General features: G+C 37.4%; 2 protein-coding genes across 4 annotated transcripts; one reads left to right on the forward strand and one right to left on the reverse strand.

Annotated features, from left to right (window-relative positions):
- Positions 1 to 221: 221 nt before the first annotated feature.
- Positions 222 to 7,465, reverse strand: si:dkey-245n4.2. 2 transcript variants are annotated; one of them, XM_043240549.1, is made up of 5 exons: positions 7,354 to 7,465; positions 2,403 to 2,906; positions 1,778 to 1,906; positions 1,394 to 1,484; positions 222 to 1,246 (listed from the first exon to the last, which is right to left on the reverse strand). In XM_043240549.1, the coding sequence occupies exons 1-5, from the start codon at positions 7,370 to 7,372 to the stop codon at positions 1,039 to 1,041; spliced, it is 951 nt and encodes a 316-aa protein (XP_043096484.1). In that variant the 5' UTR covers positions 7,373 to 7,465; the 3' UTR covers positions 222 to 1,038. The 2 variants fall into 2 exon arrangements, with proteins under 2 accessions (XP_043096484.1, XP_043096482.1); XM_043240547.1 differs by lacking the exon at positions 7,354 to 7,465 and adding an exon at positions 3,426 to 3,976.
- Positions 6,616 to 12,227, forward strand: wdr54 (WD repeat domain 54). 2 transcript variants are annotated; one of them, XM_043240546.1, is made up of 11 exons: positions 6,616 to 6,919; positions 7,071 to 7,121; positions 7,202 to 7,483; positions 7,574 to 7,636; positions 7,716 to 7,782; positions 7,890 to 7,946; positions 8,062 to 8,189; positions 8,352 to 8,452; positions 9,042 to 9,204; positions 9,395 to 9,469; positions 10,057 to 12,227. In XM_043240546.1, exons 3-11 carry the CDS (start codon positions 7,250 to 7,252, stop codon positions 10,186 to 10,188), a joined length of 1,020 nt encoding a protein of 339 aa, XP_043096481.1. In that variant the 5' UTR covers positions 6,616 to 6,919; positions 7,071 to 7,121; positions 7,202 to 7,249; the 3' UTR covers positions 10,189 to 12,227. The 2 variants fall into 2 exon arrangements, with proteins under 2 accessions (XP_043096481.1, XP_043096480.1); XM_043240545.1 differs by lacking the exon at positions 7,071 to 7,121 and having other exon boundaries at positions 6,619 to 6,919.
- Positions 12,228 to 14,037: the final 1,810 nt, after the last annotated feature.

The following is a 14,037-nucleotide window of genomic DNA, read 5'->3' on the forward strand; positions in this document are numbered from 1 at the left end:
AGTGGCTGCATGTCAACTGCACATTCACTCTCTCCCACTCAAACTATGTCTGCTTTACACCCTAATAGCATGCACTGACATGTTTTTCATCTCTTCCCCTGCTGAAGAGTGTTACAAAGCAGTACGTCAAAAGAAACAGGTAAAGTTAGCTTGCTGATTATAAATCTGGCAAAACAGTTAAGGAGGTGTCCCTCCACCCCTCTGCAAGTTGAAACAAAGTCTGCATGTCAACAATACTTTATTGGAAACATTAAATATTACTATATTACATGTGATAGTTAATACATTTGTTTTTTCTAGAAACCGTTTTCATATATTTGAAGCTAATTCCTAATCGCACTAGCAAGACAGCTGTATGCAGGATATAAAAACAATTGCAGATGTAGGCTTATGCAATTCAAGAATAATCTACTGATAAACACAACACTTGTTTTAAAGTCTTTCAGGCTTCCATCAACACTGAATCAGTTTTAGAGGCATATTCTGAAAGTATTATCGTTTTCCATTAAAGAACATTCCTATTTCTCTATTTTACATGCACATACATACAGCTTACATAAGCATTCGTTGTTAATTATACAATATATCTTTAGTTAGGTTTGATCTGTATTTGACCTGACGTAACCTTATGTCTTTTTGGCAAAGTACAGAATATTGTCTTTGATCAGAACCCAACATCAGTTTTTCAAAATTCAACAGAGGGATGGCATTATGTAAACCTAACAGATGTCTGCGATTATAAGATGTTAGATATGTTAAAGATAACAGCAAGAAGACGGAGACTTCTGGGTTCGGATCAATATGCTGGGGCTAAAGTTGTCATAATGACTGTGTAATTGTATCTTTATTTTCTTTTAATAACTTTATCCCACAGCTGCTTACCTAATAAATAAATACACGGAAATTGGCAATAATCACGGAACTGGCAGTGATTCCCTGGACAACGGTTGTTATTTAAAAAAAAAATATTAGCCACCTTCAGTTTGCTTGGGAATAGTACGCAAGCTCCTCAAAGCCACTTCTTCTATAAGACAACACTTAGTCAGTTAGATATGTTTCAAACAGTGGGGTGACTGTTCCATCTTTCCATTCGACAAGGATCTCGCCTCGTTGGATGGAGGGAGACTGAGCAGTTTTCATAGGGTGTCGGGTTAGAGGTGCTCTCTCACTAGGCACCGGAGACCCTGGCAGACTGGCCTCTCCTGTCGGAGTGAAGGATTTCAGCACCACCACAGTCTTCTTCCTCCTGTGCATGAAGACAAACAATTTATCAGTGACTCATACAGAGGGAAAACCATGTTACTGGGTCATTGCTTGTTATGAAATCTGCAATGAGCAAGTTCATTGTGTCTGCATTTACATTCATAAAATGAAAGCCTGAGAAATATCTTACCTGTTCTGGTAGATGTTAAGAGTGAGGATCACAAGCCCAAGTAACAAGGCCAAACTGCTCAGAAGCAACATTGTCATTTTCCAACCTGTTCCTGTTGTTAAACACAGCAGAATATCACAAACTAATATTCTTATTTTGTGTATCAATTACATTTTTTACTTTTTCTTTGTCATTATTCAATGTATAACTGTTTCTGTGGCTAATCACCAAAGATATGGCACCGTGTTTAGGTTTCCTCTACTCTGTTGCCCTCATGTGGACATATATCAGATGAACTATTTCAGGATCCGTGTGTGTTCACAACGAAACATTTGTTTGCTTATACCATATTTCCTGACTGATTTAATAAATCAATTTTGTTTTTAGAGCTCTTCCCATATTTACCGTAGTCTGGTGTAAACACATTAACAGAAGGCCCACCCGGTTCTACGCTACTTTGAGGTTTATCTGATGCCTCTGGAGTCTGTGTTGTTTCGGTGGACTTTAATTTGGAGGTCTGGTCATTATTTCCAGCTTGTGTAAAAAAAAGAAAAAACTATATATAAATACAGAAATGATAAAGATACAACCATTCAATATATCGCTGAGATTATCAAAAGCAGAACAGACATAGTAAACAGAACTCCCACCGTTTTTGATAGTATTTTAAAATTTTACAAAAATTGCTAGAAAGGATTATTCTTATGTCAGATATCAGATTAGTATCATAATAGTAATCTGTGCCAGGTAAAGGTTTCCTGAGTTACATGTTACTAAGACCTTACGTTATATTTAGATATTTCCAAGTTTTACAGTACTGTGGGAACCCTGGTACAAATGAATATGACAAGATGAGCATGAAAAATAAACAGGAGATTATATGGGCTGATGACAGAAATAATATCAGGTGCTCATCGGTTTTAACTAAAGAAGTAGATGAGACGTTATTAATCACGATGATGGGATGGCAGACCAACACATAAAACACAGACCCATCATTAATAAAGAACTTCTAATCTACTTCTCTTACGATGCCAATAGCGAATTTGTGTGATGATTCGTGGTCCAGTTGAAAGTGTCTGCTGAGAATCTTGTAACACATTCTGGCTGTGATGTGTGCTGTCTGTCTCCTCGCATACCGTTTGATTAGCCAGAGTCCTCCACTTGCTGCTTTTCCCCCGATCTTTGGAAAGGAAGACCTTGGAGGAATCGTGACGCACGCTCAGGTACAGACCCTTTCCGTGTAATGTCAGGAGACCCTTTTTAGAGCAGCTCCAGGCCTGGCCTTCGCGATCCTCCTGCTCAGAGCCGCAAGGCTGCAGCCAAACACTCTCGTGCTCCTGGATCTGAGGAGCAGTTAAACACCCTCCTGTCTGTGGGTTGCTGATGGAGCGTGTCTCGGGGTTCCAGCTCCACTCTTGTAGATCCAAATCCGCTCTGCAGTCTTGCAGGGTTAACCTGCTGCTGACCTGACCCTCATTTACCTGTACACACTTTCTCATCTCTTCATTCCTTAACAGGACTCCTGTAACTTCTACAAAGATAATGAGAGATTACCATATCTTATAATACTAGGTGTTATAATTATAGGTAGCAAAAAATACTTCAAACATAAACAGTGTGTGATGAAAAACATTTAATCATACTGTACATCAAAATTCACACATACATTTGCTGCTAGCTCTACACGAAGAACTTCACAGGCAGAAGCATAAAAAGAAAACAAGTCTACAAGGCTATACTTAAATAAGACTCTCCTCAGTTTAGCAATTACATTATACATATGAATAAAAAAAAACTCGTATCTCATCCCATTATCTGTTTAGTAACCATCAGGAGCATAACCGTTTTAAAACCTTAAAGTATGAAATAAGACAGGTTCGAAGTTCCTATAATACAGCCAAGCTAGCGAATAGCCTGTGTGACAAATAGTAAGCTAATTCGTGACAACATTGTTTATCGACAAACACAATTAGTTCTACGAGTGTACGCATTCAAATAAAGATATTTTTGTTATTTAATATAATAGCTACCGATATTACACGTTCTTTACCTTGAAAAAGAAGTGTTGTGAGAACAAAAGTGCAGTATCCTCTCCAAAAGACATCCATCACTGCGAGTGCCGTCGCACAACAATAACACTAATCATAAGAAATGTTTAATTTACAGGTTATGATCTGTTCTGATAAAGACGGCGAATGAAGTATTATGTCCCAGCACGCATGCTATTCCCCGAAAGCAAGGCAGAGAGTGAAGAACAATGTTGATCCACCCGATAGAGAGCGGACCATGCAGCACGACCGATTCTCACTCGAGAGAAGACTGGAAATTTATGGCGCATGAAGAGAAAATGTTCAAAGAGTGAGTGCAGAATACTAATTAACAAGAGACTATGAAAGGCAATTTACTGTTCGGCTATTTTGGGGTTAAGGCAGTAAAATTGTAAGTTAACTAAGAGGGGGGAAACAACAACAACCAATTGCGCACGTTATATAAAAGTATTAATGTAATGGACGTTTATTTTCAGCATAAACATTCATGGAAAATAAATCTGGACTGTAATCTACAGATGTAGAAAGAGGAAGATCATTTTATGTGGTTCAACAATTTGAAGTGCATTCCATTCAAGCTGAGATGACAGAGCTTCTGTTCTCGTTGCTATGTTGTTTCTAAGTTGGTGTGGACGGAATCGGGCCCTGAAGAGAATGGGAGCACGAACGAAAAGACTTAAGGCATGTTTTCCCCTAGCTGTGTTTCTATGGTGCCGGACGTTTAAAATAATGCTGAAAAAAATGCTACTTTTCCAGACTAGCAATAGTCACTGTCAAATTTTGAAAAGAAAATAAATTTAGTCCTCTGCTCAACCTGAAGTTGATTTGCTATCATTTTGTTACTTAATAAGTTTATTAGTTGATGATTTTTTTTTACACTGGGAATGATAACTGAAAGGACACTTTAACACAGATAAGTTAGATCTCGATATAAGTATGGCAACCTAAAAACTGCCATGCAGTTTCAGTTGAAAGATGTGATATAGGCTATTAGAATATCACATCAAACTGAGGACACAGTAGAACTCTAGAGTAGAAATTAACTTTAAATTATACTACAACAATTGTGTGAGAAGTAGATCTACTGATACTAGGCTACTGCTATTTAGAGTATGCTGTATGCCATCTTGCCTAAATGATTTTTTTAATTAATCTGAATTTCAGAAGTTAAGGTTTTTGGTTTTTACATGGTAAACAAAAGATTGCCTGGACCCCATCCTGCCCTCTGCCTCTCTCCCCCTGATGCCCAGCTCTTTACATAATAGGGTCCATAATACTTTCACAAGCCTACATACATCTTTGAATTCTCTGACAGGCCTCTTGCGCTCAAAGTCATTCATTTTCCATTGCTTTCTACAAATACACATATATACATTGTGCTAAACGGCTAAACGGTTTACAATGTGGTTATTGTGTTATTTTTACATGATACCTTTCTTTTTTGCATTTGCTCGCCTTTGCCTGATTGTTTTACTGCTTTTAAGCTTTTTAAACCATTCTTTTTTTTATTCAAGGAAATTTTATATTTTATATTTGTGTTTTACTTTTCAGTGAGGGGACTAAACAAAATTTTTCTCAAGTCTTTCAGGAGGAAACTTTGTGCCTCCCACGGACTGCTAACAAAAAGGGATTTTGAAATCTGTATTATGTAGGAGGGTTACAGGCAGCTTCTTGTTTGCCATAGCACTGCAAAAGTCAAATCAGGACTCTAGAATATTGTCTTTATTTCATGATTAACTGGTAAATACATTTTTAAGTCCTACTTGGCATCAGTTCTTTCTGTTTTCCATAGGCCTATAGTTGTGCCATTTCACAAGATTTCACAAGGAGTTTGACAACAAATTCTATGCATTTATTCTAAATCCTCCCCATATCATATTATCGCATTATCTCATTCAAATCATATCTAAATTAAACCTCTTGATTTTTAATTTCACAGCCAAGTGTTTATGTTTGCAAGGGAACCAGTGTGTCAAAAACAATAGATTTGATCGACTGAACCCATTTGATGGCAATCATCTTAATGGTCAGCCTTCAGTAACTGTGCCAGACTGAGGGTTAAGCAGTGCTCTCAAGCTTATCTAGAAAAACCTCCTTCGCTTGAATCCAAGAAATGTTTATTTCCTTCCATAGCACAAAGGAATTGTACATGTAAACATCCAGCATACTGAAAGACACTGCCACGGGCCAGCAAAATGTCTTCTGCCTAAAGATAGGAGCTTTGGCTTATTCACAGTTCTAACCATGGTGACTTTTCTATGAAGAACCTTTTGCCAAGGGCATTCAATGTGAAGAAAGTGTTGCAGGTTATTGTGTGTCTCTGGAGACCAGCTGTCATTTGGAGTACAGTGTGTCTGTCCTGACTTCTTTCAGGCTGTGCCCTAGCAGTTTTGCCTGTGCAAACCTACATATTTTGGTAAAGAATGGCATACATTTATTACTTTAATTCCATACATTTATTACTTTGCATAAACTGCTTAAAGACTGGATCAAGATTTTAGTTAATAATATTTGATTGATATTAATAGCAGTCTTTTCGCCCATTTTTCCCAAATGTCAGAGTTTTTTGTGTTCTTGACATGAAATTGGATGATTTTGAAAATTGCACAGTGCATGGAGCCCCCCAAAAAACTAGTCTTTTTTGTCATTTACTGTTTTCTACATAAAATCACCCTTCATAAGGTAAAGAACATTCTGTGAAAGTGTAACCTTGATATCTTTATTGACTGAGTACGGTCATGTCAAAGATTCAAACTATAGTGAAATTAATGTTTGAAATCAACCTTTGAAGCTTGATATCTCAAAATTAGATATTAAGACTCTTGCCTGGATTTAACACATACACGCACACACATATGAAATATATAAATCTATATACAAATCTCATAATGAAGCCAATATAGCCTAAATATAGGGCTGGTATATATGGATAATTGATGTATCAAAGTGTCCTATAGTATGACAGCAAAACAACAACAAAAAACTCTCGTCTCGTGCGATTTGCAACTCTAAGATTTATCTCATTATTTGTATTTTAAGTTATATATATATAAATTTATTCAAACACACTGTATAGAACCATAGCCATACCAAACAAACAAACCTACATAAAGAAAAAAACAAAAACAAAGAAGAATATTCCTTTTAAAAATGCATTAAAAAACATGTAATACAGTGTCGCCGTGTGGTGCTGTGGATACTTCAGTTTGTAAAACGCTTGAGACACTCAGACCTTTGCGTCACTCCGTCCACCGCAGATTCTGTGACGTTCTACACACGTTTTCTCCGTCACTATGGATGCAAGAGACGCGAGACGGTGAAAGCTTGCTTACTACAATTAGCCTATATCCATAATACCAATTATCTGCCGTTGTTTGGTCTAATAACAGAAACGGCGTATGTCATCTTCATATTTGGAGACATTTATTTCAGTAACGTTATTTAGTCTGAAACGAAGAGGATTAACAGGAGAACCTATCAGCTGCTTTTATTCAGGGTTGGTAACTTAGCTGCTTACATTTATATATGTATGCATCGCTCCCAGTTACATGGTATAATACATATTATAATTGTTGAGGTTGATTGAATGTCAGTGTTGTTTTTGGAAAAGAAGCAGTATTTCATATTTTACGTCTTCTTTTCGATAGACCATCCATCTGGACATGCTACAATCCGATTTAACGCAGCGCCACGCAACTGTTAGTTTGAACAGCCTTGAATTCACTGCCTGAGGAAACTCTTCACAACTGATTTCCTTCACAACTGCCTTGTGTTTCAGAAACGCCGTCTCTAGTTGATAAAGTAAACAAGCGGCGCTCTTCTAAAAATGGCGAAAATGTACCACAAAGAGAAAAGCATTCAGATAAAGAGCAGCGCGTCGGCGCTCTACAACAACCTGAGCGTCCTGCGCATCGCGCCGCGGTGTCTCACCTATTTCACGGTGGTCCATGCAAACGTCGTAAACATGGTCAGCGCATCCTGGGACGGACTGAACTATTCCCACCGACAGCTGCAGTCTAAGGAGGGCAACGTGGCCACCAGCTCCTCGCTTATCATGCAGGTAAGACCAAAGTCCCATTTGAGACTTAATAAAGAGGTTTTGCCTACAGTGTCTAACTACTGTCAATCTGACTCTTTTTTTTTCTCACAGGCAGCCTGGTGTGTCCTGCCTTCAAGAGATCTCCTTGTTCTCACATCTCAGAAGGGGATCCAGGTGGGTGAAGTGTTATGCCAGACTAATCAAATAGTTTATTTCCCCAATATACATGACTTGCACTGTGTTTGTTCAACAGATGTATGAATCAGATGGATCAATTATGGTCTATTGGCATGCACTGGACACACCAGAGACCCCTACTGGTCAGTGCACACTTCTGCGTAAATGTGTTCATTCTTGATCTGGGAACTGTGGGGAAATAGGTCACAACCTGTGTTTATGTCTGACATTATCTGTTCAAATGTTCCAGCGAAGGCAGTGTTTGCACGAGGAATTGCAGCGGTGCGGGAAAAATATATTTGTGTGGGTGAGTAGCTTCATCTGTCAGCGGCGGCTATTTAGGGTAGTGTTCTAATCAACTTACATATTAGCTTAGCATGTGCCCTAAAAGTGCCCTTTTCAGTTCTTCACACTTTCTTCAGGGGTCTCATCTGGCTCAGTGCTAGTCTTTGACGTTCCCAATAAAGGCAGTAACATCACCCTGTCTGAGGTTTTGGAAGAACATAAAGAAGCAATCACAGACATGGCCTCTGAGTGCTCAGGCAGTCTGGTATTAACTTAGTCATTTTCATATTTCATAACTTTCATAAGTGTTATTTTTCTAAATCATAAAGCAAACACTGTTTATAGCTTTTTTGTTTGTTTTGTTTTCTTCTGTTGGTTTAAGTTACTGGTGGCATGCGTTTTAATATATAATAGATTTCTTTTTTAGGAGTGCATTGCTGATTTAGTTAGTGCTGATGACTCTGGCCTCCTCTGTGTGTGGAAATCAGGAGAAGATTTTCAACTGCTCAACAAGATCCCTGGTTTTGAGTATGTTGGGAATTAACACTCACTATACAAGAGACAATGGGTTTCATTCATAAAATGAAATATTTAGCAAATATATTTGTATATTCTGAAAATTTTCACATGAGTTGGTCCTTAAAATTTTATTTGCCTAAACTACGACGTAATTTTATGTGATTAATTGGATTCACCTCTCAGATTTGACTCCAACATATTACATGGTAAATGGCCATATTCCTAACAAAAATGTTTTAATTAAAATGTTGAGCTTGCAGACTGATGCTGGTGCTCAAAATAATAGTGTTCTAAAATATAATAAAAAAAATGAATGTCTTTTTTTTTTTTTTTTTAGCAGTGTCATTTATTTTACACCTACCTAGGATAATTGATTTAATTTAGGGATTATATATCATTATGGAATGTTTTATCAAAATGCAGTGGTAAAAGTTTTCCTAAACGTTTTCATTAATCTGAAAATTCACATCAGAGTGTCTTTTTTATAAACGACTTAGACAAAAACTCATGTGCATGTGTTTGTGTTTCATGAAAGAGGCCCACTATATTTATGTCAATACATCATAGATATAAAATGTAAATTATTACTGTCTCTCAGCACGAGTTGTTCTTCGGTAAAACTCTGGAAGGGCACAGTCATCGCCGGCTATGGGACAGGACAGATTCGTCTGTATGAAGGGGTCACAGGTATACTGCATGCAGAGGTCAACGCTCATGCACGCTGGATCTACTCACTGGACATCGCTCCCTTCACTGGACTGGTGAGAGAAGAATTATGTATACAGTCTCTATGTCGCACGGCTATACATATGTGCATTATAAGTAGAAACGCAAATAGGCATATATATTAAGATGAACATTTCTTATAAATGTTACTTTTTTTATTATGATTTATCTATTTTGGCAAACTTTCCTATACTGATATTGTTTTCCTTTTTTTCAATGAAAAAGCTGATCTCTGCAGCAGAAGACTCCTGGGTTAGAGTGTGGCATCTGAGCTTGACTCCAGAGACTAATAGCGTGGAGGTAAAGCCACTCACAGACAAACACAGTACACTATGGTTCAAAAGTCTGTGGTCAGTCAGATTTTTTTTTAAAGAATTGAATTGAATACATTACTCAGCATGAAGAATTAAATTGTTCAAAAGTTACAGCAAACACAGTTATCGTTGTTTTTAATTCAAGTAAATGCTATTTATTAGTTGCTTTGTTTGAAGAATCCTTAAAAAAGTATCTGTTTCTATGCGAGTATTAAGCAGCAAAATGATTAAACACTGATGATAATAAATTTTCTTGAGCAGTTGTTCAGCATATTAGAGTGATTTCCGAAGGATCATTTTACTCTAAACACTGGAGTAATGGTGGTAATTTCAGCTTTGCCATAACATAAATATTAGTCCTGATTTATTAAAAATATATTTGTAAAAAATATATAATAATTTACTTGAAGACTTTCAAGAATATTAAAGATCTTACTAACCCTAAAGTTTTGATTGGTGGAATGCATGCACTAAAACAGCATTAGTAATTTAATCGAATGAACATTCGTTGCAAAGCATTTTGTGTGTTCAGCCGATTTTAATTATACTCCCACATTTTTCTCTTCCCTTTAGATTGAGCACATGTACAATGAGTGTGTGACTGATACACAGATCTGTGGAGCCAAGTTCTGTGACGGTGACGGCTACGCCTTTGCAGTGACCGGCTATGACTTGAGTGAGATCATCCGCTACACACAAGCCTAGTCAGGAATACAGCACGCACTTCTAAGACGTTCCCATCGGTCATAGGAGGATCGCCTGCAGAAGCGAGGTCATGTCTTGACAGTATAACGGTGAATATATTGCTGTACAGGTACGTGATAGGCAGGGCCAGGCTGGAGTGAGTGTTAGCCTAAAATCATCTTTTTAACATCTTAGGCACTAAAAAGCTACACTTGAACCAGATTACTGTGTTTAGCATGGTATGTCTACATGATTGCCGGTTGTGCTAAGTACAAAATACTCTTTGTGCTCTGATATTAACGTAAAATATGTAACACTGGTTAAACAGAACATGCAGATCTCAAAACAAGGGGTTGTACTTTTAGTGTTTTGCTTCACACGTAATGCATTTACTGAACAGTTTCTTTTACCTCATGAACAATTTTGGATGTGCAACTGAACCTGATGACATGTAATCATATTTGTGGTTCAAAATAGTTTGTAAAATGTATGAAATACAGGACTATTTTTTCCAAGCGGAATTATAATGTTCTTTATATTTGTCTAGAAACAAAAGCATTGTATCTATCTTGACGTGAAATCACGTTTTATATTTTGTGTTGTTGTCATAGTTTTTTTTTTGTTGCTATTTTCTGTTTCTTTGTAAACAATTGTCAGTGAGAATTCAGCAAAAAAAAGAAAAACACAAACAAACAAAAATACTTGTTTATTGTGACTTTTATTGCAATTAGAAATGTGTGGCAGTAGATGGCAGTAGATCTTATACTTTTTCTGAAACATTTTAAACGTTTGTAACTTTTAAGATCTGAATAAGCATATTTAATTCAAGCACAAGTCTGTTAAAGTGTACTCATTCATATAAAACATCTATGAAACATATCACAGAACATATTAGAACACAGTCAGCACTCATTTCTATTCAAAATGAAAAAATGCTTAAGAGAATGTTTAAGCTGCCTAAATTGACCAGACGTTGTTTTCCTACTGACACGATGTCTTCTTTCCTAATGCATTATATGTACATTTATTTGCATTGTATTTACAGTTCTTTGTAGATTCTGGACGCAAGTTACATTACCTTCAGCAAGGATAAAGGGAAAGTAAAAACCAAGATATTTTAGGCAATTTAGAACATACCAGGACACTATTAGGAAAAAGGGTGACCGCTATTATGGCCACCGTTTATTAAGGCATGAAGTGAATAGAAAATAATTTAAATCAGCTGCAAGACAAAAGTTTCTTTCTAGAGTAAAATTGTAAATTAGCAGCATTTTCATCCATGACTGTAGTTAAAAATGTATCACCATTAACATTTGTCCCTTTGTTTTAAGCTATAAAAGAGGGCATTGATTGTCAGATGTGTCCTTCGTGCACCTCATTTACGCTGTTTTCAGACTGTAATGTTTTGTTGCCATTTCATCTTTCATCTGTGCAGCTTTCTGTTTTTATAGGTCAAAGCAGAACACTAGAGATATGCAGATAAAATATCTACAATGCTCATTTGACCGTATTTTACCCATAATATTTATGTCCATGATTCTGTTGTTCCATCATAGCATTATCCACACATGACCTCTCTTTCCAGCTTGTTGCTGATAAAACCCCTTGGTCTCTTATGTAAGACTTTTAACTTTGTCCTATGGATGACACTGTGTGTGCCCTATATCTGTTATGAAGAGAGGGTGAATATCAATGTCACAGAGCGACAGATCTAATGGGTAGAGAATAGACTGCTGACCATCAAATTTGATGGTGTAGAGAAAGGGTCCAGAGAGCGTCAATGAGACCTCCACTGGCTGTGGGTTTAATGGAATTATGTAATGCTGCATGCAGCACTGGAGCACAGTGAGATGCGTTTAAGGTCATTGTGTTTAGTGGGATCTGTGGTAATAAAAACTATGGCTGGTCTACAGGCCATGTAAAATTCAATAGTGCTCTCCAGACACATCAGATCTGCTGGCTCCGGGATGGGGGTTTGGCGTTATGCAGTTTCAGAGAACACAAGATGCTTGTTTAATAAACTTAAGCCGACGTAAAATAAAGTCTGTATTTTCATATCACGTGATGTATCTTCAATTATGGCCAAAGAAGTTTATTTTTATTATAAAATGTTCTTTTTGTTATAAGAAGGTTACCTTAAAACTACCCTTTACCCCCAGACAAATCAGTAAGATATGTCGCCGTTTATCATTTACAGTCTATAGGCAACGTCTCTAACAATCGTGAAATGGAAATTTACGTTGCAAATGATTGGATACATGCATATACACTGTTCGAAATTAAATCGCTTTTTTTCTGAAAGCATCAATCGTATTGTTTGTTGTTATTTTAGTAAATCGTGGTGTTTATTTCAAATGAAAGAAATGTTTTTCATTATTTTAGTTTTAGTTAATAACCCTAATCTACTTCATGTTGTCGCTTGTTTTTTTTTTCGTGTGTTGGTTCTATTCATTTTTTAATGATCTTTAGAGCTTGATCTTCCCATGAAGATTTACCGTATGCGAGTTTAGTCTTCCTAAACCCCCACACCTGTCTTACAATCAGCAACCCAGATAGCCTATATGTCACAATGCAAAAAAAAAAATGGTTAGTTGTAATTGATTTCATTGTGAAATGTTTTATATTTTCCACAGAGTCAGAAGTGGACATTAGTTGAAGAAACGGCGAACTGTCATACGTATTTTGACTTGACAGCTACACAGGGGCACATTGTTTTATCTTTAATTAGCTATGGGATTTAAATAAACATGCAATAGCTGTTTGCTTTGTTCTGGCTTCCGTACTTGGTATTATAAAAGCCAATAGAGACCATAACAGGCTCATTAGGCTGAATGGAATATGTTTTGATGCAAGATTTTACATGTTTATTCATGTAAATGTGATGGGGAGAGGATTTCGAGGACGGCACAGATGCAAGTGACCACAATTATAATACTCAGCAGACGCACATCGTTTTATTCATGAAGAAGAGACTGAACTGGCACTGAAGTGTGCACAATAATCTGTCAGTATAAAACATGACAGTTTATTCACTTTCTGTCCTGCTCATATTTTTAGCGATAGCCAAAGCCCAGCGACCCGGCTTTGATGCTCCCCAAACAAAAGCCGCCCGGCGCATCCCATTAACGTGAATGATTAATTTGGTGATGTCTAGATGCAACGCGCAGCACTCGCTCCTTTCCAAAATCAATCGGCCTTAGCCGTTGAGCCTGCTGGGAAAGCTTCGCCACACAGGGATTGACAAAGTAATTCCTCACCAGTCTGGAGCTGAGGAAAAAACAGACGCAAGAAGGAAATTAGGGAAAAGTGTCTCCTGAAAATAGTTCATATAAATAGACTGGAATCAGCAGGAGGGGGGAAGTGGGATCAGACACACGGACGGATGCTGGACGAGAGATTGGCTGGAGACATGGAGGGATGGAAAGCGGAGTGAGTGAGGTTGACACCATGCTGATGATTCATCTGGTCATGTCCAGAGCTCCAACAGCTGCTCCCGTCTCCTCCGCTGCTGTGAGAACAGGAAATGAAGAGTGAGCCGTTTAAAAACGTTGATCTGTCCTACCCACAAACAAACCTTTACATTTTTTTCTAGTGTTGTTACAAGACATGCGGCAAATATTTGTTCTTCTGAAAAAGATAGGCCTGACTAATGTTGTGACATGAATTCTTAAATCATTTTCTCCTCATAAATTAATCTCTCAGTGGGGTGGTAAGGTACTAATATGTAGCATTAGGGGTAAATAAAGTACAAAGTTATAACTTATGGAAGGGGTGCCCAAGTCCTGCTCCTTGCCATCCACTGTCCAGCAATGTTCAGCTCCAACTCTAATCAAACACGCCTGAATTAAAAGCATTTTTCAACCCTGCCTT

This window comes from Puntigrus tetrazona, chromosome 5 (assembly GCF_018831695.1).
Source record: "Puntigrus tetrazona isolate hp1 chromosome 5, ASM1883169v1, whole genome shotgun sequence".
In the NCBI taxonomy this organism is placed as follows: domain Eukaryota; kingdom Metazoa; phylum Chordata; class Actinopteri; order Cypriniformes; family Cyprinidae; genus Puntigrus; species Puntigrus tetrazona.

What these genes read in the sequence shown, in the direction of transcription:
- si:dkey-245n4.2 (XM_043240547.1), bottom strand. Translation starts at nt 3,483, where the DNA reads ATGGATGTCTTTTGGAGAGGATACTGCACTTTTGTTCTCACAACACTT. An exon ending in ACAAATTCGCTATTGGCATC is followed by an intron (nt 1,907 to 2,402) that starts GTAAGAGAAGTA and finishes TTTTTACACAAG; the next exon opens with CTGGAAATAATGACCAGACC. An exon ending in CTTAACATCTACCAGAACAG is followed by an intron (nt 1,247 to 1,393) that starts GTAAGATATTTC and finishes CTTCATGCACAG; the next exon opens with GAGGAAGAAGACTGTGGTGG.
- wdr54 (XM_043240546.1), top strand. Translation starts at nt 7,250, where the DNA reads ATGGCGAAAATGTACCACAAAGAGAAAAGCATTCAGATAAAGAGCAGC. An exon ending in CATCTCAGAAGGGGATCCAG is followed by an intron (nt 7,637 to 7,715) that starts GTGGGTGAAGTG and finishes TTTGTTCAACAG; the next exon opens with ATGTATGAATCAGATGGATC. An exon ending in CTGAGTGCTCAGGCAGTCTG is followed by an intron (nt 8,190 to 8,351) that starts GTATTAACTTAG and finishes TTTCTTTTTTAG; the next exon opens with GAGTGCATTGCTGATTTAGT.